The sequence below is a fragment of the Colias croceus genome, chromosome 17, assembly GCF_905220415.1.
Source record: "Colias croceus chromosome 17, ilColCroc2.1".
Classification (NCBI taxonomy): domain Eukaryota; kingdom Metazoa; phylum Arthropoda; class Insecta; order Lepidoptera; family Pieridae; genus Colias; species Colias croceus.
In genome coordinates this window covers 1,839,923-1,867,073 of record NC_059553.1, presented here as the reverse complement: position 1 = coordinate 1,867,073, position 27,151 = coordinate 1,839,923, and the positions used below count along the sequence as shown (strand labels likewise).

General features: G+C 33.1%; 4 protein-coding genes across 4 annotated transcripts in view; 1 reads left to right on the top strand and 3 right to left on the bottom strand.

The window, feature by feature from the left end:
- Positions 1–2,006: 2,006 nt before the first annotated feature.
- Positions 2,007–4,290, bottom strand: LOC123698942 (insulin-like growth factor-binding protein complex acid labile subunit). Its single transcript, XM_045645775.1, has 2 exons — positions 3,464–4,290; positions 2,007–2,615 (listed from the first exon to the last, which is right to left on the bottom strand). Exons 1-2 carry the CDS (start codon positions 4,278–4,280, stop codon positions 2,602–2,604), a joined length of 831 nt encoding a protein of 276 aa, XP_045501731.1. The 5' UTR covers positions 4,281–4,290; the 3' UTR covers positions 2,007–2,601.
- Positions 4,291–4,806: 516 nt separating this feature from the next.
- On the bottom strand, positions 4,807–7,134 carry LOC123698945 (toll-like receptor 3). Its single transcript, XM_045645779.1, has 3 exons — positions 7,004–7,134; positions 6,460–6,485; positions 4,807–5,537 (listed from the first exon to the last, which is right to left on the bottom strand). Exons 1-3 carry the CDS (start codon positions 7,012–7,014, stop codon positions 4,930–4,932), a joined length of 645 nt encoding a protein of 214 aa, XP_045501735.1. The 5' UTR covers positions 7,015–7,134; the 3' UTR covers positions 4,807–4,929.
- Positions 7,135–9,393: 2,259 nt separating this feature from the next.
- Positions 9,394–13,136, top strand: LOC123698940 (leucine-rich repeat-containing G-protein coupled receptor 5-like). Its single transcript, XM_045645772.1, has 3 exons — positions 9,394–9,504; positions 10,316–10,362; positions 10,838–13,136. Exons 2-3 carry the CDS (start codon positions 10,353–10,355, stop codon positions 12,967–12,969), a joined length of 2,142 nt encoding a protein of 713 aa, XP_045501728.1. The 5' UTR covers positions 9,394–9,504; positions 10,316–10,352; the 3' UTR covers positions 12,970–13,136.
- Positions 13,137–13,184: 48 nt separating this feature from the next.
- Positions 13,185–27,151, bottom strand: part of LOC123699274 — a 38,379-nt gene continuing 24,412 nt past the window's right edge. The window contains exons 11-13 of the mRNA XM_045646197.1: positions 15,080–15,205; positions 13,917–14,008; positions 13,185–13,371 (exon numbers count right to left, since the gene is read on the bottom strand). Coding sequence (XP_045502153.1) covers positions 13,185–13,371; positions 13,917–14,008; positions 15,080–15,205 — 405 coding nt within the window. The remainder of the gene's footprint in view (positions 13,372–13,916; positions 14,009–15,079; positions 15,206–27,151) is intronic.

The following is a 27,151-nucleotide window of genomic DNA, read 5'->3' as shown; positions in this document are numbered from 1 at the left end:
CAAAAAAATTCAAAATATTCAATTGAATAGCCGAAAAATTGGGCATTTTCATAAAAAAAATTAAAACTCGAATATCTCGAAAACGGTTAAGTTTAGGATGGGAGGTTATTTAGTGAAATCATTCAGAAATGATGTGTACTACATGCTCTTAACGGATCTACATCGACTTTACCTGTAACCCTGTATAAGTATCATCTAACCTAATTTAACAACCTTTGTTAATTTACATAACTGACGCAGTATTTTTAACTGCGTTGATTTTTCAAGAACACTATTATAACAACTAATATATACCTATGTATAACTAGCTGCGCCGTGCGGTTTCACCCGCGGACAAATCGCGTATCTAATAGAGTTGGAAATACAACTCTATTAGATATATTATATTATTATTCCGATGTAAAACCTAGATTTCTGAAAAAGTCTCATCCAAATCTATCCAGTAGTTTTTTCGTATCGGAGTAACAAATATACATGCATCTCACAAACTATCGCATTTATAATATTAGTGGGATAGGATAGCTTATATATTTTTAATTGCCTTTACTTGTTCTATATATTTTGTAATCCTGGACTTATATGCCTAATCTTCATATCTTGCTTATATGTACTTATGTATAATTAATTATAGCATCAGAATTCAGCATGTTTATAGCATACGAATAAATAAGTTCGCAGTGGACAACCGGCGTTAGATAGTTACAATGTAACAAAAACTGCGTGTGTGTTGAAATATAAGTGGGCACTGATAAATTGTTGATAGGCTACTATTTAAACATTTCGGGGAATCCCCGCTTTTGCGGCGCATGAGATCAACAAACTATACCAATTGCATGGCCTTAATCTATACTTAATTTTATTAAGCTGAAGAGTATGTTTGTTTGTTTGAACGCGCTTATCTCGCGGGAACTACTGGTCTGACTTGAAAAATTCTTTCGGTGTTAGATAGCCCATTTACGCTATAGCCTTCCTCGATAAATGATAATAATAGAATAATAGCCTATAGGCTATATTATACATATAATCTCGCTAAGACCAACAGAAGCGGAGCACTGCGGGTAAAATCGCGGAGCACAGCTAGAAGGTAATTTATATAGATATCTCACAAAAAAAATATAAATTAATATATTTCTTGAATGAGCAGAATTAACCGATTTTTAACACGATTTAATAGCTTCACCTATATTTTGTATGTAACCGACTCCTTATGACTCGATTTTGACTCTAAACGGACAGATTAAATTCTTACATTGTACACAAGGCACGGTCACAATTCAATAATAACGTCATGCGTTTTTCAAATAAGCGATTTTTTTAAACTGTACTGAGAGTTAAATGGTTTGATATTTATGCAAAAAGCTGGCCTCGTCATCACTTTTCAACCAAACCGCTTATAGTTTTGCGACTAATAATAAATAATTAATTCCAGATCTTATAAATTTTTAAAGAGTAGAGCTCAGTCATTACCCCAGAATGGCGAAAGACGCGGGTTCGAATCCCGCCTCGTGATCGAAATTTTTCTATTCTTCCAAAAATTTTATACATATAGCATTTGCAAAATAAAATATCAAATTCAATTGCAGATCTTGTCACAAATATAATGTAGGTAAGCAAAAAGAGTAACTATTTTTTTTTTTAATTTTGAACCAAGAACTTTCGACTTGATCAACTGTCTGTTATGATTTTTTTATAACGTGCCTTCAGTTTGATCCAAAATAATTTTTGTCTATAGTCCTTATAATTTGAAAGCGGTTTGGGTTTTTTGGTGAAAAATAATATTTAAATATTATGATCATACGGATATCATACCTAAGTATATGGAATCCTTACAGTATGATCAATGTAAAATAATTACCTACTAATTATGATCATAATTTTATTTATTTATTTTTACATAAGTAAATAGATTCCTTTTCAAATCAATATTATGTAAAAATTAGGTACGCACAAATAGTAAAAAAAAACTTTTAAAATATGAATTGAAATTAAAGAAATAAAACAACATAGCGTTCAAAAATATAATATATTTTCAAAAACATACAAAATTTCTTAACATACAATAAACTATACCTGGGCGTAGTCAGTTCGAGCGACTTTCTATTTACATATTTTTGAATATGATTTTTACATCATTATTTACTTAAAAAGCAAACAAAAATACTACAAATTTTTCAGATTACAGGTATCAGGCATGATATATAAAAACGAAAACTAAACATAGTATTGTGCTGTGTGTGCTTATTGTGCATAACTATAACAACACAATTTGAACCTACATTAATACCCAAACGTAACAAAAACTAACATACATTCAAATTCATTGAAATGCTTCTTACATTAGGTCAGTCTGAAAAAACGTACAAATATCACATATGGGAGTTATCCATAGGGACAACTATTTCATGCGTACTGTAGGATCTTCGTTTAGGTGTCAATACAACAGATTCATAAATTTTATACGCTGTAAAACACAATACAACTGTCAACAGTAATCCCATACAAATCTCTGTAAAAAGCACTGAATTTGAGTGCTTTTCTAATTCTGAAGTAATATGTTCAAGAGATTTGTTCATTGTCTTATTCATTATTGCTATCTTTTCATTAATTACCGTCATTTTATTACCACCCTCACCTGAAGTGGCCAAATTACTATCATTGACAGTTGTATTGTATGGGTTATTGTTAACCTTGGAAACATTGAATATGCTTGTTGTGTTTGGAATCACCATCTTATCGTTAACGTCACTCTGTAAAAACCTTTCCAGTAGCGTATTTGTAATATTGCTTCCAACAACGAGGTCTTTTAATCTGTCATTAATTGAATTAAAGTTGCGATCTATGAGAGACTTTGTCATCTCTTGGTTAGATTTGTCCATTGATAATTTTACCAAAACATCCCGGATATCTAATAGAATCGAATCACTTACATTAGAATTCATATTATTATTTGAGGATCCATAGATCCTTTTGTCACTGCCACTACAAGTGATACCGTGAATGTTCTCTTTACTGCTTTCATCTTGAATCATTGCTGTTATATTAAACGTATGTTTACTTCTTTTAAATTTAACTAATATTTCACAAGACAGAGGATTGCCGCCTATACTTAGCATCGATATGTGTTGATTCGAAAACTCTTCAAAGCTAATTTTGCTTATATTATTAAAGTCTACGATTAGAATACGTAAATTCGGAATATCATAAAATCGTTCTGTTTCCAAATCCTGTATCTTATTGTAAGATAAGTCGAGGGTCACCAAAGAAGTTAACCCACGAAATGCGCCATAACTGGGAGTATTTAATTGATTGTGTGAAATATTAAGAACATTTAAATTAATATTCTCTTTAAAAAGGTTAAGTGGTAAAATTTTCAACGCATTGAAACTTAGATCTAATGTATTCAAGTCATGAAAATTAGAGAACGCTTCAGCGTCTAGCAACGTAATATTATTGTGACTTAAATCTAATATTTTGAGATAGTGAAAATTTTTAATTTGAAGAGATGTAACGTTGCTTATACTAGAATTTGACAAATTTAATTCAATCAAATGTGAATTGGCTATACTATCGAACTTTAAAGCTTTCGTTAAACCTGACAGTACAATTTTTTCTAGAAAAGATAAGTTACCAATTAAAGAAATATTTAATTCAATTCCCTTGTTATAGGATATATCTAAATAGGAGATCTCTTTACAGCTCAAAAATAATGTGTCTTGCAATTGTTTTATGTCATTATATGATAAATCGATTCTGGATAACAATTGCATGCCGGCAAAAGTATTATGTGAAATGAAAGAAATCAAATTGTGATTTAAATACAAGTCTCTTAATTTAAGTAATGACGTTGAATTCAAGTCAAAATGTTTCAGCATATTATAGGATAAATCGAGTACGTTTATATTGTCAGTATTTATTAAAGCGTTATGAGTGATCTCTGTAACAGCCCCGTGTGATATGTTAAGAGTATGCAGATTGAACATTCGATTGAAAGAGTTATTATGAATAACAGTTAGGGAGCTATAAGATATATCGAGGACGGGCAAGGAATTTAACCCATAAAACGCATTATCATCCAATTGGTTTCCTAAAGAATTCTTAGATATATCAAAACTATCTAATTCACCCATACCTTTAAAAGAGTAAGATTCAATCTGAGAAATATTATTATAAGATACATCTAGAAACTGTAAAACGTGCAATCCATGAAAGTCATGTTTTTTTATTGAACTTATGAAATTGTTATTAATTGATAGATATTCTAGCTTTATCAGATCATCCATATGGAACCCCAAGCTGATCTGCTGCTGTGATTTGATTATTTGATAAATCAAGTAGTTGTAAAGTATACATATTATTAAACGACTTTAAAGATACATTTTTGATTTTATTATTGTTTAAATGAAGCTCCTGGACATGATTTAAACCAACAAACGAAAAATCTTCAATAAAATCTAAATATTGGAAACTTAAATCTAGTTCTGTAACATAAGATAGGCCTTCAAACATACCTCTTTCTAGTGCTCCGCCTATGTTATTTCGCTCTATATTAAAATTTGTTATATTATTATCCTTAAAAATGAATTTAGGTATAGCTCGTATCTCATTAAAGGAAAAATCAATATTTTTCAAGGAATTTGTGTTTAAAAACAAATTTTTGTTCAAATTAATAATCAAGTTATTTCTTAAATTGACAGTTGATAAATTTGGCATATTATTAAATATATTATCTTCGATTTTAGATATCAGATTGTCACTAAAATCTAATGTTTTTAAAAGAATTAAGTGTCCAAAATCATTTATTAACAAATCACTAAATTTATTATTATTCGCTACGATCTGCTCAAGTTTTGTCAATCTTAAAAGTGATCCATTCAGTTTTTTGAGTTTGTTATGTGCTAAATTTAAGTACACAAGATTTGGTGTGCCTTCTTAGGTGAATTCATCTAATTTTGATATGTCATTATAAGACAAATCTATGTATTGTAAATTATTGTATTGATGAAAAGTAGCAGGATCCAATTGAACAAAATTGTTATGTGAAATATTTAACTTTACTAGATTTGTAAATGAATTTTCATAATAATTAATTGTAAGCTCATGGAGTAAATTATGTGATAGATCAAGCTCTTGTAAATTCGGAAAACTGTATTCAGAACTGAGTTCTGCGCTTTCTATCAAATTGAATGATAAATTAAGTATTTCCATATTTTGCATATCTTGCAATAAAGGAAAAATGGTGTAATTATTATGACTTAAGTCTAGTATTATAATTATTGTACGATAATAATAATCTTGTATAAGAGGCTTTCTCTCTGAATCTTCATTAGAAGTGTCTTCATAAGCAATCTTCATTGGAAAACGATCCCATTGTCTATAGCGATAAGAATCGTAACAGTTCCCAACTAACCCGTCGTTCACAGACTCCAAAGTAACAACATCGCGACATTTAGCTTCAATCATGCACAAATCTGTATTAAAATCCTGAATGCATTCCTCTAACGAAGACGATTTTGCAATTAGACAAAATAGAAGTGTCTCTGAAAAAAAATTGATCTCTATGTAAGTAGCGCTTTGGTTCATTGTTGTATGTGGCAACACTATAATATTTTTTTTTGTTTAAGAGATTTTTTTCTTAGGTAATGTAGCAATATCTATTTACGGATCAATTACGCTCTGTTAAATCTATACTGATATTATAAAGCTGAAGAGTATGTTTGTTTGAACGCACTAATCTCAAGAACTACTGATCCGATTTGAAAATATTCTTTCGGTGTTAGATAGCCCATTTATCGAGTCATCACGTTAAGACCAACGGGAGCGGATCCACTCGGGTGAAACCACGGGCCGCAGCTAGTGATGTTATATTACATGTATTTCAATGTAAGGAACAGGGCCAGTTTCATAAAAATCTGGCCAATAATTCAACAATTAGAAATAACAAACTTATACAGGGTGATACATTTAAAGGGGTGAAAGAATAGCTTATTTGGAGTAAAAAAAAATGTGTGCGTGTACTAGTGTACACACGTAAGAAGTGAAACTTCATTATGACCTTATTTTTCAAAAAATAATTTACTATATGCAACTTTACAGAAATACGTCGAATCACGCGTGGTAGGGATAAAAAAAAGATGGCGCGTAACGGAAAAATGTCACGCGTAACGAAAAAATGTCAAAAAGTCCTATGCAAATTTAAAAAAACAAGTTAAAATGTCAAATATTTCTGAATTACACCTATAACAAGTCACCCTGTATTAACTATTAGTTCTAAAAATTATATAAATTTTGGGCATAAGTACAGTTTTTTAAGACTATTCATGTGTGTGCCTTGCCGACTCTTCTTTGCAGAATAAGGTAACAAACAGATAAAAGCTGCTAAAAAAGGAAGAAACTTTTAAGAATGTAAATGTGTAAAATTTATTAGAAATTTTAAATTATAATTACTTGTCCCATACTTACTTGAAATAAGAAGATTTATAATTTTCCTGAAACAAATAATGAAATAATTTCCTACAAAAAAATGGCTGGTTTCCAAGTTTATAAATCAACTATTTTGACAAAATAAAAAGAGTATGGACGTTTTTACAAAGATTTACATTATTAATTTTTTGACGGTCTTAAATTAATAATTTAAAGAGAATAAAAAAATGTTGTGTGGTTTTATGAAACCACGGTAAAAGTGAAACTTTTTTTCACACTATAGACATTTAACTAAAAATTATCGTACGTATCGTGTGTCACACGACATGCGCTACACAGACCAAAAAGTTTGAGACGATGTAATAAAAGTTTCACTTTAAAAGTAATTTTATATTTTTAAAATATCCTTATAATATAAGTTCGATTATAAAAGTGCATTGTTTATTGCATGTAGCACATTTCTAATTTTTTTCATAAGTTGTTCCTTCTAATATACGGTACAGTTGCTAATCAAATTAATAATTACTACCCAACAATATATTATTATATACTTAAAGACTGTTTAAAATACAAAAAAACTCACCTTCGCGACATTTCTGAAAAAACTCCTACAGGTTTGTACAATTTTACATTTAATGTAACAAGAATATTATTACATAATATATTTTAATTACAATTTGCATGTAGGTAGGTATGCTACAGTATTGAAGTGCTTATACGAACTAAAGTCAGCAAATACGGGTGTGGGTTCGTTGTTTTATCATGGAACATTACAATTTATATCTATACTAATATTATAAGGAGTTTGTTTGTTTGTTTGAACGCGCTAAACTCAGAAACTACTGATCCGATTTGAAAAATTATTTCGTTGCTAAATAGCCCGTTTACCGAGGAAGGCTTTATATAGGACGCTATCACAATCTTGTGATGATCACGCTAAGACCAACAGGATCGTAGCCATGCGGGTGATACCGCGGGGTGCAGCTAGTTATAAAATAAACTAAATGTGCCGCGCGGTTTCACCCGCAGACGAACCCGCAGGCAAAATTAAATATTTCTAAATAGTCCATAAGTTATATCGCACAGATAATATTATAATACTATGTTACATTATATTATTTATTTGTATAGTTTCATCTTAATCCGTCCAGTACTTTTTGAGCCAATTCGTTACAAAGATAACACACAACGCTTTCCTCTTTAAAATATTAACCAAATATTAACACATATTATATTAGGTACCTATAGATTTAATTGACGCATATAAACGTTATGTCAAAAAACTTTCAATATTTTATAAACATAGATGAAATATACATTTTGTTATCTAATATCTAATAAGTTTGAGAAGTTTTAATTTCTATAGATCCTGTTATTTTAAACCAATTAAGCCATATTACGCCAGTTAAGATTAAGGGTCTTCTGTGTTTGACCTTTTATATTATTATCTGTCAGTTAAAATGTATAGAAATACAAATCGAAGAGTTAAATTGGCAATCAGTATCTTTACCATATTAAATATGGCCCTTGAACTTTTATGTTACAGTCGTGTGTAGCTAAAACCAAAGCTAAAACCTTCACTAGCGTTGTACCCGGGTAAATATCCTATATGCTTATACAGAATATGAATGAATGAATGAATGAAAACGCTTTATTGTACACCATTACAAACAGGAAAAGACATACATATACAGAAGAGAGACATGCACAAATGGCGGCCTTATGGCTTTAGTAGCTATCTCTTCCAGGCAACCAAACACAAGATAAAAAACCAAAATCATGACAGAGGGTGGTGGTAAAGCTGTATTAGATTGGTAATTAAAAAACAAATTCAAAAAAAACAATATACCTACATAAACATACACATAGGTACATAAGTACATTAATGCACACATTTTTTTTAAAGATTCGATTACCTGCAAATTTTTGTGTTAATAAAATAAGTAGGATGTAATACTTGTATCTACCTAATCAAAAGTAAAAGCGAAAGACGCAGGTTAAAAGCTCATGCTTTTTTTGCGTAAAATGTCTAAACATCCTATCCTATCCTACTAATATTTTAAATGCGAAAGTTTGTGAAGATGTGTGTGTGTCTTTGTTACTCTTTCACGCAAATACTACTGAACCGATTACAATGAAATTTAGCACACACATAGAGGGTTACTTGGATTAACACATAGGATAGGTTTTATCCCGGAAATCCCACGGGTTTTCCTTTGAAAACGCGGGCGAAGCCGCGGGCGGAAACCTAGTTGTTTATAAATTTTTATTATAATATATAAATAAAGTTGAATAATAATGAATGACATTACTTATCATTTATTTACTTCCTTTTAACAACAAAGCTGATTGACCACTACATGGTATAAAAAAGATTTATTTGCCTAACTAGCCTTGTCAGGTATAAGTTTGTCAGTACGTTATATCTTATATGGAATGGCAGCAAATATTTTCAATTCATTGGAAGATCCAATGAGCAGACACGACACATTAAAAATCACAAGCTGCTCGTCCCTGTTCCGCTCGGACATATTTAATATTAAGGGATTTTTAAATTATCTTGTAGGCAATTGTAATATAATACCTAATCAAAGGGAACCGATTCTTTTGAACATTTTTGTGTAAGTATATTCGGTAGGTCTTAAAATAGATGAAATAGGTAGGTAGGTAGTTAAAATTATAAATGCAAAAGTTTGTAAGTATGGATGTATAAATGTTTGTTACTCTTTTACGAAAAAATTAATCTACGGATTTGGATAAAAGTTTAGCATAATATAGAAATATTCGATTTCGTCGTTCGTCGTTGATTCGATCGTTTTTTCGCTGGTGAAAACGCGCATAACAAAAGTATTTTGCCTACAACATTCTGTGAAGTTTATGAATTTTAAACAATTAATACCTACCTTTAGATATTTTTGTTTTTCGTTAATTAGTTTAATGTGCGAATCTATAACTTATTCTTTGGCCACATAGCAGTAGTCTCATTTCGTCCAGTCAGCACATGAGCATCAAATTATGTTCTTTCAAAGTGGACTTTAAACAGTTATATTATTTGCTAGTAACAAGCGGTGTGGATATCTTATGGTGAGTTTTTATGAGAATTAATTGCCAGTTTCGCGATTTCTAAATATACTCTAAAATAAATTAATTTATCTGTCAGTTAAATAACAAAAAGTGTAGGTAAATAACAGTGCATAAAATATACGGCAAAAATTGTTACTACGGCTAACAGTTTCTTTCTCAGCAAAATGTGAAATCGGTTCTTAAATATTATTAATGTATCCTTATTAATCCATACTTATATTATAAATGCGAAAGTAACTCTGTCTGTCTGTAACTACTGAACCAATTTGCATGAAATTTGGAATAGAAATATTTTGATACCCGAGATAGGACATAGGATAGGTTTTATCCCAGAAATCCCACGGAAACGGGAACTATGCGGGTTTTTCTTTGACAGCGCGGGCGATGCCGCGGGTGGAAAGCTAGTATTATATATATGCGAAAATAACTGTATCTTTACAAAGATAGATATATCCCGGAACGGTTTTCCTTTAACTGAAAAGTTGATTAACTAATGTACCTAGTTACTGGATTTTTATCATTTTGGTGATTAAAACATCGCAATGATGCATCATGATAATATTATAAACATATTTATTTCAAATTTAAATTTCATCGTGATATAGGAGAATATGCATCTGAAACTAGAACCTACTTTCTTTTTGCATTTTTAGAACTTTTATTGGACCTAAGTGAACCCTCCGTAATAGTAGTTTCAATACAAAATACATTTATAGTTACCAGTTTACTACATTTCTTGTCCTAGAAGGTATGATGATAATAGGTACTTGTCTTTAAAGCATAATAGTAAATATTTAAAATATTTTTTCAGAATTCGTTCCTGAACCGATCTCATAAAAATCTCAAAAATGGAAACAGGTAATTTTGTTTATATATATATATTTAAAATGTAGTCTAGTGGCAATGCCCCAAGCAATGCCCAATTAAATTGAGAATCGGTTTTATCTGGCGTGGAAACTAACGCAAGGCGGAATTTTGATTTGAGATATGAAAAACTTGCTTATGATTAAAATATGTTCTCGGTAGGAAAGCAACAGTTGGGTACACTTTCTATGGCTTCCATATTATGACCTTTCGAGTTAACAACCTCAGACTCAGCATATACGTTACCAATTTTAAATAGTTACTAATTAAGGCACAAGAACATTAAGGTCGTTTTAAAGAAACGAGCTAATTAAGAGGAAGATATATTCCTTCAATGCTAATTGTTTTTATTTCCAGAAGAACGTGTCATTGTTATAATCTAATACTCTTAACGCTCCTTTTCCCTTCTTTATTCACGGAAATCACCTATTATATCACATATTAAACTATTATTATTTACAAATTTCAGCAACGATCGTGTTCATCCTGATAATGGTGCCAATGATTTTCGGCGATTGCCCGTACGAAAAAATACGTAACATGGGTCACTGCCACTACAACATACACTGCACTCATGACATCAAGGGAATCAAGATCCAACGGGAATGCCAAGGCTCCACAAACTATGACGTCATATTGGATGTAACCCTCGTCAATGCAACCGACCGATTCGACACTACCTCTGAACTAGATTTCCTCTCTATGATAACATCTCTGAAGATATCAGGTAACTGGCCCGAAACAAACCTCACGTTCCTCGAAAACATGTACAGAATCAAAACGTTGCATTTAATCGATAATCAAATCAAGCGTATTTTCGATAGCCCCTTCCGTCATCTCAATAGGTTAGAAAATCTCAACTTGTCCCGAAACCATTTGACAGACATCGAAGAATTGTTCCAATTTGACTCGTATCCGAATAAAGTCAAGAAACTATCGCTCTCTCATAACAACATACAAGAAATACCCGGCGATACATTTTCAGAACTTACCAATCTTATTGAGCTTGACCTCTCCTTCAATCAGATTTCGGAATTGTATGAAGAACCATTCTATAATTTAACCAACCTTGAAACATTGAGACTCAATAATAACCTTATCAAGAATCTCAATGGAGCTATGAATAATTTGCTAAACCTTAAACACTTATATCTAAGAGTAAATCAAATACAAAACATTGATATCGAATCAATAAAAGTCATATATCATCTTGAAACTTTCGACATATCCCAAAACCAACTTGAAAATTTGAAACCAATTATGTTTTCCAGGCATTGGTATCATTTTGGAGATCATTCTGTATGCAAAATTATTCTATCTGAAAACCACATTACTTATGTACCTAATGCAACAGTTTCAAATGAAATAGGTTATCGCACAACTAGAAATTTATTTAAGCAGAGAATGGATGTCTTTACTGAACTCGATTTGTCCCAAAATTCTATATCACACATTGAATACAATGCTTTCCAATCGATCGTGCAATTGACATCTTTGGATATATCATGTAATAGACTAATAACTTTTGATATAAACGCAAAAGATTTAAGGTATGTGAAATATCTGAATTTGAGTCAAAACTACTTACAGACGTTACATTACAAGAGTTTTGCTGCCATGATCAATTTACAAAACCTCGATTTATCCCACAATAATATGGACTACTTCCCAGATCAACCATTGAGCAATAATTATAGACTGAAGCTACTTAACTTTACCTTTAACGACATCGTACAAATAAATAGCCTACGCATATCATTTAATCGCGAAGGAGGCATATTAGATCTATCTAATAATGGACTATCTTATCTCAACCTACCCACGGGAGATGCTATTGGCCTAACGATATTAATACTGAGTTCAAATAATATCACAGAACCTTCGCTCATTAAACTTAATCATCAGCCAGATTTAGTACAGCTTGACATGAGTAAAAATTTAATTCAAGAATTAGATAAATCATCGCTTCAATTACCAGTTACATTGGGCTTGTTAGATTTGAGCACTAATTATATACAGAGAATTGGCCCTTCGTCTTTCCATCGTGTTCCTCACCTAAAAACATTACGTCTCTCTTATAATTTCCTAACAGGTATAGATTATGGAACATTTGAGGGACTAACGTCGTTATTAAATCTTGACCTGGCTCATAACAAAATCACGCATCTAGATTCAAAAGTACTCATGGATCTGAAAATGTTAAGCGTTCTCTCCTTGAGGGATAATGGTCTGACTTATTTAGATCATAGCAACTGGCTTTCCCATAAACAAGATTTAAGAGTTTACTTAGACGACAACGAGTTTTCCTGCGATTGGCTCGCTACGGCGCTAAACGATTTTAATAATGGCTATTCAAAAATGCGTCCTACTGTATTGAATACTAATATTAGCGGGAATTCAATAGAAGGAATACCATGTAAGCAAGAAGTTGGTAACCTAATTCAGCAAAGCCCCAATTTCGGCGAGACAGATGAGAGGCTTTTGGTGATTAATCAAAAAATCTTAGAAGCTGTACAAGAACAAACTTCATTTTTAAGAAAAAATATTTGGCGCTTCGTGCTACAAGATGCGGAGAGGAACTCACTAAAAAATAATAATTAATCTACGAACATTGTCCTTTAAGATTATTATTTTTTCAGTGATTTATGTTAAGAATTTTATTTGTACGTAGAATAAGTGTTCAAAAATTAGCCCGTAATGATTGTTTTAACCTAGAATTTTTATGTGCTTACTGAGTTAAAATAAAGATATTATATATACATTTAAAATTAGTTTTATTGTTCCAAACATTTGTTTATATACTGTATGTATACATGTTATAATCTCGTATCAAAATCTTCAAACTCTGGATAATGATCACCATAATCAACACTAAAGAGAGCTGCACATTCATCTTCACCAACCAGTGCATCTCTGCTGACGTGTGAAGGACACAAATCCATTAACTCCAGCAGTGCAAAATCGTTCACCGTTGATACCATGAAAGCTATTTTTGTATCAGATCTGGGGAAATACTGCTATTTAATATGGAATATCAACTGTTTGTTTAATTCGAAGTGAATAGTCAATGAGGTAGTTCCTTTTCTTTAAATATGATTAATTGTTTACCAGTTATAGCTCAAAAACGCAGGACGGATTTTAATAAAAGTGAAGTCCCCCATGTCCCCTAGTGGGGTAAGGGGCAGATGATACATCTGTTTCACTGATCGATTTTCTTTAGGGACAAGTAGGTGATGAACCTTCTGTGTCCTGTCAGACCGAGACATTTTTTTTTCTTCGTCTCCATCGGGAATCGAACCCAGGACCCCTCGGTGTTACTCTAACGCGTCAACCACTGTTCCAAGGACGGGTTTTAATGGATACAACTTATTTAGGATAACAAAATATGAATTGTTAACTAGCAATCTAGGTAGGTCATATTTCTATTATTAACTACCTAGATAGGTAACAATAGATCTTTCACGTACAGACAGACAAACTATTCATTACAATTATTTGCATAAATACTAAAGTGAAAATAATGATTCTACTAGCCACTATTTACTTACAGTTCATACGAGGAATTTAAAGAATCAAATTGCCTTACACTGTAAGCCAAGTGTTTTGCATCGTAAGGCGTTTTCATTTTAAATATACCCATCTGTAAACATAATAGTGATGTTGTTATTTGACACTAGTTGTGACTCCTGGCGTTGTTTATAGTTTTGCGTATGCCACAGAAAACTTATTAGTAGAATGCACTATGCTTAGACCGATAATTTTATTTGTTGATATTCACAAGGATTAATTTTTGATTTAGTTAGGGAAAGATTAGATACATCAACATCCATTATATATTATTCGATAGAAATCAGAATATTATAAAGATTTTTACGTAGGATTGTGTAATACTTAACGACAACTACAATTTATTGTTAAAAATTAATTAAATGAGTAATAATTTTTACGTCTCGAAAACCCGCAATTTCAACTCTGAGACTTTAAGATTCATACTTTCAGATAGAGAGAGATTCAGATAGCTTATTAGCTGCTTATTTCACAATTGTAATCCTTCCTACAAATTGTTACCTTTTCTCTCCTGTGTACTTTTAACACATCCTGCTTCCATACCATGATGTCCTAAAGCAATATATTATTTTCAGAAAAGAAAATAAAGTCTCTGGACTATATTCTAGACCTAGAGGATACTATTAAAAAAGAAAAAAAACGACGTGTGGCACTCGGGGACTGCCGCGGTAAAGCTATTGCATGCTTTGCCTTCAAGCCACACCTCCGCCCGTCGGAGTGGGGAGCGTGAGGTTTTTTCGTTACGGAATTTCTCGATTCGGTCCCCGCGCTCAAGGTCCGCGATAGAAGCTATGCAATAGCTTAAAACATATTATTTTCTGCATGGTATAAGGACAGTGCAGCGCTATAGGTTTTCTAGCGCCATCACTTTCTTACACTGGATATAAATACTGCTATAAGACATCATGGTAACCACCCTGGTGTACCTACATATCTTAATCATCATGATTCACACACATACACACACACAAACACACACACATTCACACGCACACACATACATCTGCACACGTATTATTTTTGTAAACTTAGGAGGACCCATCAATTTTCTGTCATTGAAAAATTGTGTGTATGAAATAAATATATTTTTCACTTTCATTTTCATTCTGACAACAATGAAGATTTGATCCAAACCCCCACTTACATGTATTACAGCTGATTTGTATTTAATCAACGAATCAATTGCTTTGTACCGCTTGTTGATATCAAGTAAGACCAACACATGAGGGGGTAAATATTCTGGCTCTGGTTTGATATATTCTGCAACTAACTGCAATATAGAGTTAAATTTTTATGAACAATTCCTTTTTAACCAAATGATTTTTAAACATCTGATCTGGTCAAAATAGGCCCTAAATTTCAAATAAAAGAAAAATCATCAAAATCGGAAACCGCGGGACACAACTTGTTTAATTTGAAGTGACTTCTAGCGTAAGATTTTAACCACTTCTATAAGCAAAAAGTGACTTTAAATGTAAAGTCTCCAACAAAGAGTTAATTATAGGGCAAACCAATCACAAAATTATCTATATATTTACATATAATTATAATAAATGACTATGATTAAAAACACAAGGATATTAAGCGTTAGTTTCAACAACATGCATTAACTCATTAGCATTGTTGATAATATCCTTAATTCCACGAAATTTTATCTCTTCAAAGTTCTTTATTATTGTGAATAAAACAAACACTTTTGTTCTAAGACTATCAATTAACAATTTCTTTAAAGTGGTATTCATCTATACATATAATAAAATCGTAGGAAAGTCAAAACTGTACATTGAATATTTTTTTAAAAGAATACCTGGGCCGTGATCTATAATCGATATAGAAGCCAAAAACATAGTTTTTAGAATTTTTGTCTGTTTGTCTGTTTGTCTGTTTGTCTGTTTGTCTGTTTGTCTGTATGTTTGTCCGAGCTAATCTCGAAAAGTACTGCATAGATTTACTTCAAATTTTGCATGAATATTACTAACAGGACGGGTGAGGCTATAGGCTACATATTATTAAGCTATCACCTACGGGGGAGGAGCTGTGAACCTTTATTTTTCTTACGTATTCCGTGTATTACGACAGCGTACAATCTAAAGACTCATGTTTAAATGTTGGTTTCGAGTAAGCCATGCTATTATCTAGCTTTACAAAATAAAAACTATGTCATTTACGTAATTTGGGCAGAGAAACAGTTTAATGAATTTAGTAGTATAAAGACAAATTAGAAACAGCGCCATCTATTAAATGTTATAAAAATCAAATCAATTTACACGTTAACTATTGGAAATTAATAATCAAATGACGCATATATAAATGTTGTTTGACAATATCTAGATTGACACTATAAAAAATTATGCCATTTAAGTAACTTGGGAAGAGAAACATAGCTTAAAGAATGTAAGTTGTATAATGTTAATTTTGTAACAGCGCCATCTATGAGATTTCGTAAAAATCAAATCAATTTACATGTTAACACTACTGAACACAATGTTAAAAATTAATAATTTAAATATAATTATGTTATTTATTAATTTAACTCTTTAACCCATATCTGCCGTTCCCTATAAGATATATTTCGTGTAAATAATAAACTACATTTTTTTTAAAGTGAGGGTAGATGTTTATTATTTTAAGTAAAAATAGACACCATTATCTACAGTTAATCTAATGATTGTGTTCCAAAGAGTATAATAATATATTGTTGTGTTCATTAGTTACAATTTTAAAAATCTCCGTGTTTTATAAATTTACTAGCTTAACGCCCGCGGCTTCGTCCGCTTTGTCTAAAACCTAATAAATTATGTACTAAAACCTTCCTCTTGAATTAGTCTATCTATTAAAAAAACCGCATCAAAATCTGTTGCGAAGTTTTAAAGATTTAAGCATACAAAGGGACATAGGGACACAGAAAGCGACTTTTTTTATTCTATGTAGTGATATTTATAAAGCAATTGAATGCCATAAAACAAAAAATATCAAATGCAATCTTCGTGTTTTGTGAATTTTCACCATCATGCGTTCCCACAAAAGGTAAGTTGTTGTTGTTTGTTGGTAAGTTGTTAAATGAAATGAAATGAATGATTCTTTTATTATTTTGAGGTGCATTGGGAACAGAAGTTTTTGATAAAATTTTATTTGTAAGTAGCTTTTTTTATAGATTTACAGTTAACTTTTGATTTTTTTATTTACAGATTCAATGCTAATAAAATTATATCGCCTTTGGAAGACGATTTCTGCTGATATTTTTACTACACCACTTGAAAATTGTTGATTTGATGATAAAGACAGTAGCAGCGAGGATTATGTGGAAATTAGTAATCATCCGCTTCGTCAATTTTTGACTGAAGTTAATGTCCAACGTCCAATGGTTCAATCATTGGAAGTATCTCGGGAAATTTTGGAGGATATTTTTCAGGAAGGAGAGGAGGGGCAGCCAACCACATATCAAACTACTACGTTTTAGTACCGAAAAAAATGTTATTGCCAAATGAAACGTAAATTTTGCACTCACAACTTTACAAGTAATGTTTTAAGTTATCAGATAACCGCAAAGTCAAAATTTTATTTTTATTTTGACTTTGCGGTTATCTGATTATAATATTTATCGTTATGGCTATCGACGTACCGACCGTACTGGGATCAGAGTAGGTACATGATATACAGTTCATCATCCAGGATTGCTTAGAGCATTTTCACACTGAAAAAGATGTTTTCTTTGAATCATAGTTGCTTCATTTATTTATTTTTAATCATTTTACATAATATGTTTTATATTTTATAAATATATCATTTTCATTATTTAAGTAGATAAAATAAATTATGTAACGGTTTTATAAGAAAACACATTATATTTGTTAGGCGACGGTGATTTCTTCCAGGCAAAAGATATTCATCAGCTCAATAAAATTGAACAGTATGTTGTTAGTTATACTTTAGATTCACAATTGTAATGAGCATTTCCGCATGCAAGTTGTATCGTGGTTTAGATATATCATAGTTTTTACATATTAAAGTTCCAACAAAACCCTCAAATTTTTTAGTAGAGTTGAGCAAGATAATTTGAAAAATGTGCCGTGTTAAGTATTATAGAAAAGGTTAGTACGTTGGTAATTATTATTTCTTCTTCATTTACATGTTGTTAGTAAAAATAAACTTTAACTTACAGTCAAAGTAGTCAAAGTATATTTTAACTAATACTACTTAATATCTATTATACTTATGTTCAGTATTTATCTGTATTATTATTGCTTGACAATTAATATATTTTCATGTCGTATACCAAATATAAACATAAGTTTAATGTGTAATTAGCTGGATTTATTTTTACACACTCACAGACTTATATTTTATGTTAAATGATAAAAGAGTGTTAATATGTAGTGTAAATCATAATACATTTTTTCACAATTAAAAACTTTACTTACTCAATATGAAGACCGTTTGACAAATGATAGGGTGCATCATAATAAGATGAACATGAGCATAAGCAATGACTAGAGTAGGGACGCGAATATTACAATTATATGAGACAAGAACGATTAATAAGTTTGTTTAATGAAAGATTAAGAATTGAAACTATTCGGTCTCTGGAAACGTACGAATAGCGAGAGGCCCGTCTTACTGCAGACAGATTTCGTCATAGTCTTAATGTCTTGAGGTAAACAATCTACGAATTCGGTGGTGTGGTCTGACAAATATAAAAGTGGGTTTGCTTATAACCTCACAATTGATTACAGATCATCTTCTGTATAGGCGATATTAACGTAGTATGTTCTTTTTGTAATGCTTTAAAGTGTAGTAAGGCGAGTCGGCTTTCGTTTGAAGATACACCGGAACCTTTGAAATCACTACTTTTAGAGGAACATACTGTGCAATTAGCGTTTAGTATTCTGTATTATGTATTCTGTGGTGCAATGTAAACTGTTATTAGACAATATTCGCTCTTATAGTAGTGCGTTTCAAATGATCCTTTGGTGCTCAATAATTATCAGAAGATCCGTTCATGCTTACTTTTAAGATACAAGGTCAAGTTTACCATTTGATAGGATCCCTTTTGCCTGAAGGCCAACCTAAGTTTGTTTAAATATATTTTGTATTCGACTACAACGAATAGTGGAATACAAGAAATCAATATTTCTCAAATTTAAAACTGAACTCATTTCACAATTTTAGAACAGGTTAATTCGTATGTATGCAGTTTTAAATCGACATTAGAAGCTTTTCCTCAAGATGGTGATATCGGCACTCAGGAACTCCCTGGACGTGTTATAACGCCCAGGCCACAGTATTACAATTTTTCCTACAGTAGGGCGACGAATGTATTTTCGCATAGCAACGGAGGGGAACTCGCGGGGGGTCAAGTGACGCGGGCCACGTACCACAAACATGCTTAGTTTGTGGTATCGAGCACGAAAGATAGTCATCGTGTTTTTAGTAAAGTTACTATGTAAACTAACGTAATTTAATACTTAGGTACATATTCTATAATGGTGTGCTCAAACTGTTAATCTACATTTAATTTAGATTATTATTTGATACTAAGTAATGTAGAATTTAAACCACATTCATGTTTTCTTCAGATTATAAGATTTTCTTATCAGAGTGTTCAATTTTAATGTAGTTAAATTTTATAAGAGACAATAGGTAATTAAGAAAATTTTAAAATAAAGTGTCACGTATTTTTTTTAAACGACGAATGACGAAAAACGACCTAATCGCGGACGAAGTCGCGGGCAACAGCTAGTATCGTATAAAGACACTTCACAAATCTTATTTTCTACTAGCTTCCGCCCGCGACTCCGTCCGCGCGCATGTCGGTCTTCGCGTGGATGGTTATTTCTCCATTTTGAGTACCTCTGTCAATAACATCTTATAAATATCTATTGGACCCACAGAACAGTAAGAACATAATAGAAGTGCTATAATGTCATCATTAGTATGAAAACCAGTGTCGCCAAACCCACACATTTAAACCGATAGTTATACAGTACACTACAAGTAAAGTATGCCTTTGATTGGACAGCTTAATTTGAGTAAAAACTGACTTAGGTTATAAATTCAGCATTTCAATATGTACCCTAACGAACCAAGTTACGGTTTATTTTAGTATAACATCCCTAGGTATATTAGCTGTTTTGTTTCTCTTTGCTCAGAAATTCCAAATTCGAAAACATTCAGCTATTCCACAACAGATGGCGTTGATTTTCAATACATATAACTTTGAACCTCTACACATAAAGATAAGGTTGAAATTTGTGTCACTCTAAATTAATGACATTAACTTGACATTAACCTGATGCTATGCTCTAAGGGATGTCAGCCTTGTTATCGATAATTCACAAATAAATATATTTTTGTGCATTTTTTTTTCCTTTCTATTATATGAGTATAGGATAATGTGTCACATTTTGGAGTATGTTTATTACTACTAAGTACGTCTCTTCATATTATTATATTTAAATAAAAAACGGAATAGAATAGTATAAATCTATATTTACAAAACAAACAGAAAATATGCATTATTTTAAATCTTGGAACTGCCGTAGGTTTGATGTATCGGTGGCCTTTGTTAGACTGCTTATTGCTGTTCGGCATCCAGTTAACTCGTCACGTTGCATTTATTATCCATTTCTCTTTTAAATTAGGCTCTTTCGAAAATCTATAACTAAATAGGACAAATGAAAGCTAAGGAAAAATAGAATAAAATTTAATATTTAAAATGTTTGTCTTTTCTAAAGTATCGATACTGTCGATATGCGCCACATGCATCACTAATCCGATATTCGTTTGTTTATTTCAATAATATTCCAGAAAGTCTTGTTTGCTGTTCAATCTATATTAGTACTTATTTCTTATGGATTAAGGTTCATTTTGACTTAATATTTTTATAATTTTTTGACAAATTACGACAAGCGAAGTTGTAACATAAAATATATTTAAAATAAATTAAAATAAGACTTACCGATGGTATGAAATGCCCCGATTGCTGATATTATTTCGTCTGCTATCATTTTTCCACTCTAATACCGAACAACACGCTCTAAATAATGAATAAATATGGAAATAAGGTTTGACAGTTGACAACCGACTCGAATATTTTTCTGCGCACAACTGAGAGCGAGTTAGGTGATCTTACCTTACTAGTGACACGTGGGCCACGCCCACATCGCACTTCTATTATGTTCTTACTGTTCTGTGATTGGACCCAATTCCCAAATACGGCTAGGCCTATAATAATACGCAACGTGTGTTCGCGGTTCTACGGAACAAAGTCTATGGATAAAACTGAAAAATTAAGATTAATTTTTTTCTACGTATTTTTCCAGGATAAAAAGTATCCTATTTTACGCCCAGGATAATAAGGTATAATTATACCAAGTTTCATCGAAATCGAACCGATAGTTTTCACGTGATGCCTTCACATACAGACAGACAGACAGACAGACAGACAGACAGACAAAAATTTTTTTAATCACATATTTGGGTTTGGTATTGATCCAGTAACACCCCCTGCTATTTATTTTTTCAATATTTTCAATGTACAGAATTGACCCTTCTACAGATTTATTAAGAATATAGAATAAGAATAAAATACATTTATTAGAATCACCACCACCACCACCACATAAAAAAACAATAACAAAAGCACTCTTATAGACTATAGAAAATAACAGGGATAAAAAAGAGAAAAAAAAAAAAAAATTAAGAGCTAAAAATCTATTGTAAATATTTGTGTGGCGACTGGTGACCTAAAGGGTAAGGCCACTCAGCATATGCTACGCCGCACCACGGTCGGCATAGCGCTGGTTTTCAGGGCCCAACCAGACAACAGACGCGTAAGTCTAAAGTGTCCCGAATAATAAAATATAGTTAAATAACATAAAATAAAATGAAATAAAATAAAACAAACTAGAAAAATTTGAATTAATAAGTAAGTGTTTGTATTCATATAATATTGAAATTTACAAATTAATGAAACAAACAGCAATACCTATATTACATAAATAAATAATGATAAATTATATTACATATATATTGAATGCATATTATATACAACGCAACTAAGGCTTCCCGACGAATTCGCTAATGAGGTGTGTTTTATACTTATATTTAAAAGAGTGTTTGGAAATCGACTCACGTAGCGGCGGCGGAAGGTTATTCCAACACTTAGTTGCGTTGTATACAAAACTGCCTCTAAAAGCGGTTGTGTGGTATCTTGGCATAACCAACATGTATGTGGATGCTCTTGTGAAGTGCGAGCGATTTCTCTCACCAACCCATCTAAGCTTACTGTGCAGGTATTTTGGTATTTGAGACGTCACCACCTCAAAAAGCATCACAGCAAAGTGAAGGCGCCTGCGTCGTTCCATGTTGAGCATTTTTGCTTCGATTAGATACGGCGTAACATGATCTCTTGCAGGTATGTCCCAACAGAACCGAGCACACGCGTTCTGAACCCGCTGTATTGCATTCCTGGTCCTTGCAAGCAACATTGCACCGTACATGGTATCTCCGAAATTAAATTTCGAGAGAATTAGTGCCTCACAGAGCCTTATACGTAAGGGTGTGGTGATGTAGTGTCTGATGCGGTAAAGTAGCTTTAACCTGTAGAAGCAATTCGATATAGTAGCTTGGAAGTGTTTTTCAAACCTGAGATGCTCATCGAAAACGATCCCGAGATTTCGAGCTTCGACGACCCGCTCTACAGCTTGACCTTCAATGTTTAATATCGGATTGAATTCAATGACTTTTCCGACCGACCTCGGTGTTCCCAAAACCATGAATTTGGTCTTTGCTGGATTAAGAACAAGTGAATTTTTCTCCGACCATTCCGATATGCGCACCAGGTCTGAGTTCAGTTCAGCAATAGCATCAGGAGTTCGGGACGGATGGAATGAGATATACAACTGTATATCATCCGCGTAAAGATGGTATCGGCTATATATTATCTCCTTGGTGATATCGGCAGTATATAATATAAAGAGAAGTGGACCCAAGATAGAGCCCTGTGGGACTCCTCTGGTAACGTGTCCTTGATTAGAATATACGACCGATCCATCCTCCTTGCGAACTGCTACCGTCTGAGTGCGATTGCTGAGATAGCTATTGAACCAGCTAACCGTTTCCTTGCCAAACCCATAAAACGACATCTTAGAAAGAAGTAATGGAATGTTAATCGTGTCAAAGGCTCTGGTGTAATCAAGAAATACGATAACAGTGCTCATGCCCGAATCTTGCGCTGTCAAAATGTTGTCGACAACTTCAGTCAAAGCAGAGACAGTACCACGACCTTTCCTAAAACCGGATTGTAGGTCTGGTAATATTCCGTTCTGCTCCAAGTACTGATAGAGTTGGTCGTGTACTATCCTCTCGATAACTTTTGACAGGCATGGGAGAATACTGATTGGCCTGAGATCCTTTGACGTAACTGGATTTTCTTTTTTTGGTATTGGCTGCACAAGCGCTCTTTGCCAAAGTTCAGGAAATTTGTTTGTCCTAAATGACGTGTTTATAATGTGCGTTATAGCTGGCAGAGTTTTGGAAATCGTGAGTTTTATCATATCAAGCGATATGTCATCTACTCCTACTGCTTGTGATTTTAAGGTTTTTAAAGCCTTAAGAACAGTATTTTCTGTTACAGATTTAAATTTAAAACTGGACGTAGCGTCACTGTATCGATGAAATTCATAGTAAGTAAGGCTTGAAAGGGCAGTTTGACTGTTTCCAGGAACATTAAGAAAATCGTCATTAAGTTGATTGGGATCATTGAAATGTGGTGGTAGCTTGTTATCCTGTTTGGGCTTAATGACAACTTGTTCCTTAATATGTTTCCAGAGTTTTGGAGGATTGTTGATGTTATTATTAACATAAGTATCAAAGTAGGATTGTTTCTCTCTATGCAGGGCACCACTTACCAGTTTTTTTAATTCTCTGTAATATTCCTTACTTTTTGTGTCCTTACTTCTCCGGGCTACGACCTGTGCTTCATCTCGAGATTTCATCATCATTTTGATGTTATACGTCACCCAAGGATAGACCTTTCGTTTCAAGTACTTCACTTTCTGAGGAGCGTAATGATGAAAAATAATTTGAATATATGCAGTTAGAATGTTCACCATCTCGCCGACATCATCCAATTCCAAAATTGTTTGCCATCGCACTTCTTCCAAAGTAGCTTCAAAACTTTCCATGTCAATGTCCTTGAGTGACCTGTACGTTATCCATTTTGGAGTATATTTATCTTTAGGGACATCTAATATACATGATACGAAAGCATGGTTGCTCAGGGCACTGACATGGTTAACGGACACATGTGATGCGCGGATGTTGGTGCAGATTAGATCTAGTAATGTCTCACTACTATCCGTGAAATGGGTTGGCTCGGATATAAGCTGGTTGAGATTCATCAGGTTCAAAAAACTGTTTAATTTGGTACAAGAAGCATGTTGGCTGTTTAAAAGATTTATGTTGAAATCGCCCAAGATTATTATGTTATCGGACCAGGCGAAGGAGCCCAGGGATTCCATAATAGTATCCAAGAAAAGCTGGACGTCAAGCCAAGGTGGTCTATACGCTGTGCCTATAATTATTGCTTTACCCTGGACTGTGGTTTTTATCCACATCTGCTCGACTTGCGTGGATACAGGATGCTGCAACGTTTTTACTACCATACCCTCCCTCACATAGAACCCAACACCGCCCCCGCGATTGCGGATGGATCTCGAGCGCGGTATGTGCCGCAGCTTATAGCCGGGGACTTGTGGCGCGCGACCGTCTTCGCCCTCACGAAGCCAGGTCTCGTTGACCGCCAGTACGTCCACCCGAAGTCGGTTTAGTGCGACGACAAATTCATCATGTCGAGTTCCTAGAGAGCAAGGATTGATAAAACCAACCTTTAATTTATTTTTAATGTTGAAGGCAAGATATAAGTTATATATAGACATAAACACATACGCAAAAATATAATAAATAAACTATACGATAGACAGACATTGGCACATATAACATAGTTACCTATTATACATAATATTATATAGATATCTGTGTGAGAAAGATTTATGTTAATAAGTGAGGAGACTATTTTAAAATAATGTGAAACCTCGAGGAGTATGCAACGATTATTGATATTTAGTAGAAATAAAATATATATTTTAGTATTACTATTCGTCACCATCATTCTATAATTTTTTATAAAATGCACATATTCATAAAAACAATTACTAAGTTTTACACGAACTCGGTTCTTCATATTAAATACTACATTATTACACAATATAATTTTGTAAAATTTACAAGACATGTCGCCACACAATATTTTTTTAAAACTAATGTACATCCAGAGACTTTTTTTAAAACTAAATAAGTCTAAAAGATACAATACACAAACACTTAATAAGCTTAAAATTGAAATACAATAATATAATAGTAATTTATTTACTAGTTGGGTATAGATACTAGTATTAATTAACAAATATACAGCCAAACAAGCGTGAATAATTATTTTAATATAATTCGACAGTAAGGCTGCCGAAATTGTAGTATCACAAAATGATATTTTAAATTTGTTCAGATGCCTACACAACAGACAATATACAAGTATAGTAGATCCGTTATATTTTTTATAGCTGTTAGAATAGAGATACGGACAATAATATTTTCTCACTTTAGTCTTAAAGCAACAACGAACTAACAAACTATACAAATACTTATGTTGGTCTAGGCCAGGAATACTACTGTTTTGATATGCATATGTGGTTAAATTACAATTATAAATCCCGCATAATGTCACAGAATAATAACTTGTAGGTAATGTGTAAAAATAGATACAATTTACAATATGCTTATGAAATGAATATTTGTTTGAAATGCAAACACTAAATGATACGTTTATACTATTTACTAAACATAATGTTTTTATTACTGGTTTTATAACGAAAGCTAAGTAATAATTACAATTATAAGTTATAGCGACTCTTTGCAAACCTAACCACGACGAAAAATTTTACTTATATCGTCTTCACAACGAACACGGTGTGAGATAGCTTTCGGATCGCGTCTGACGTATATTCGGCCTTCTTTAGACCACACATATCGCCAGCTCTCAGCGGCAGCCCTCTCGCGGGCGAGGTGAAAAAGCCTGCTATGGTAATGGGACAAGTGTTCATTTACATAAAACCGCCGCGCAGCCCCACCGATGCCCGTGCCAGCAGTGTCGGCGCCGCGCCGCACGCGCGCCGCGCGCAGGAACTCGTCGCGTACGCGGCGGCGCGTGAGCCGAACGGCGATGGTGCGGGGGCGCGCGGGGCTCACGGCTCCGTCCGTGCTGGACTCCTGCCTGCTTTGCTGCTTACCCATACGATGCGCGCTCACAATATCACGTTCATCAATTTCGAAACTGAGTTTTTTTGCGAGTGACATAACAATATGAGTGAGATTCTCGCCGTTTGTCTCCGGGACTCCCGATATACAAACATCGTTTAAAAGTAGTTGTTGCTCCGAATCGTTGAGTCGCTTTTGCAACTGATCGACGGTGTCAATAATTTCGCAACTGATTGCTGGAGGGGATTGCAATTCAATTGGATTCTCCTCAAGTTTACTGACACGCTCTTCGATACCATCCAGTCGTTTGCCAAGTTCAGAAATAACAGAGAATATCCCGGCCAGTTCTGATCTGAATTTGGAGATTTCCGCCCTCAAAAGCTTAATATCTTGCCCCAAAGGGGAAGAAGGTCCTGCTTCCTGTATACTATCTGTGACAGGGGCCTGCAAGTCTTGCGATGAGGTCATAACATCGTCGCTTGGCTTTTTCAATTTATGTTTACAAGCCTTGCATACATATTTCCCATTTGAAGCGGAATTAGGGCTTAGGTTAATACATTGTTTATGCATTATAACGTTGCATTTTGTACACTTCACGCCATCTATGTTTCCACAGAATTTACCGCAGGCCCCGCATCGATTAGTCATTGTATTAGGTGTGTTGCCTTGCCGTTAGATGGCAGTATGATTAAAATAGGCAGTTAATATATTTTACTTCAATATCAATTTATGCACGATATTCCACTTAGTATTTAATAATTTTTATATTTTGAAGTTTTATATAAATTCCTTAATTTCTATATGCAGGAAAACACAGCACAATTTTGTAGTCACTTTACAACCACTATCGAAGGTACTTCGTAAATACAGCTGATCGATCAGCTGTTGACTTTGTTATTTT

Coding starts and splice junctions, on each gene's coding strand:
- LOC123698942 (XM_045645775.1), bottom strand. CDS start 4,280: ATGGATGATCTGATAAAGCTAGAATATCTATCAATTAATAACAATTTC.
- LOC123698945 (XM_045645779.1), bottom strand. Junction 5,538..6,459: donor TATAAATCTTCTTATTTCAA/GTAAGTATGGGA, acceptor ATTTTTTTTCAG/AGACACTTCTATTTTGTCTA.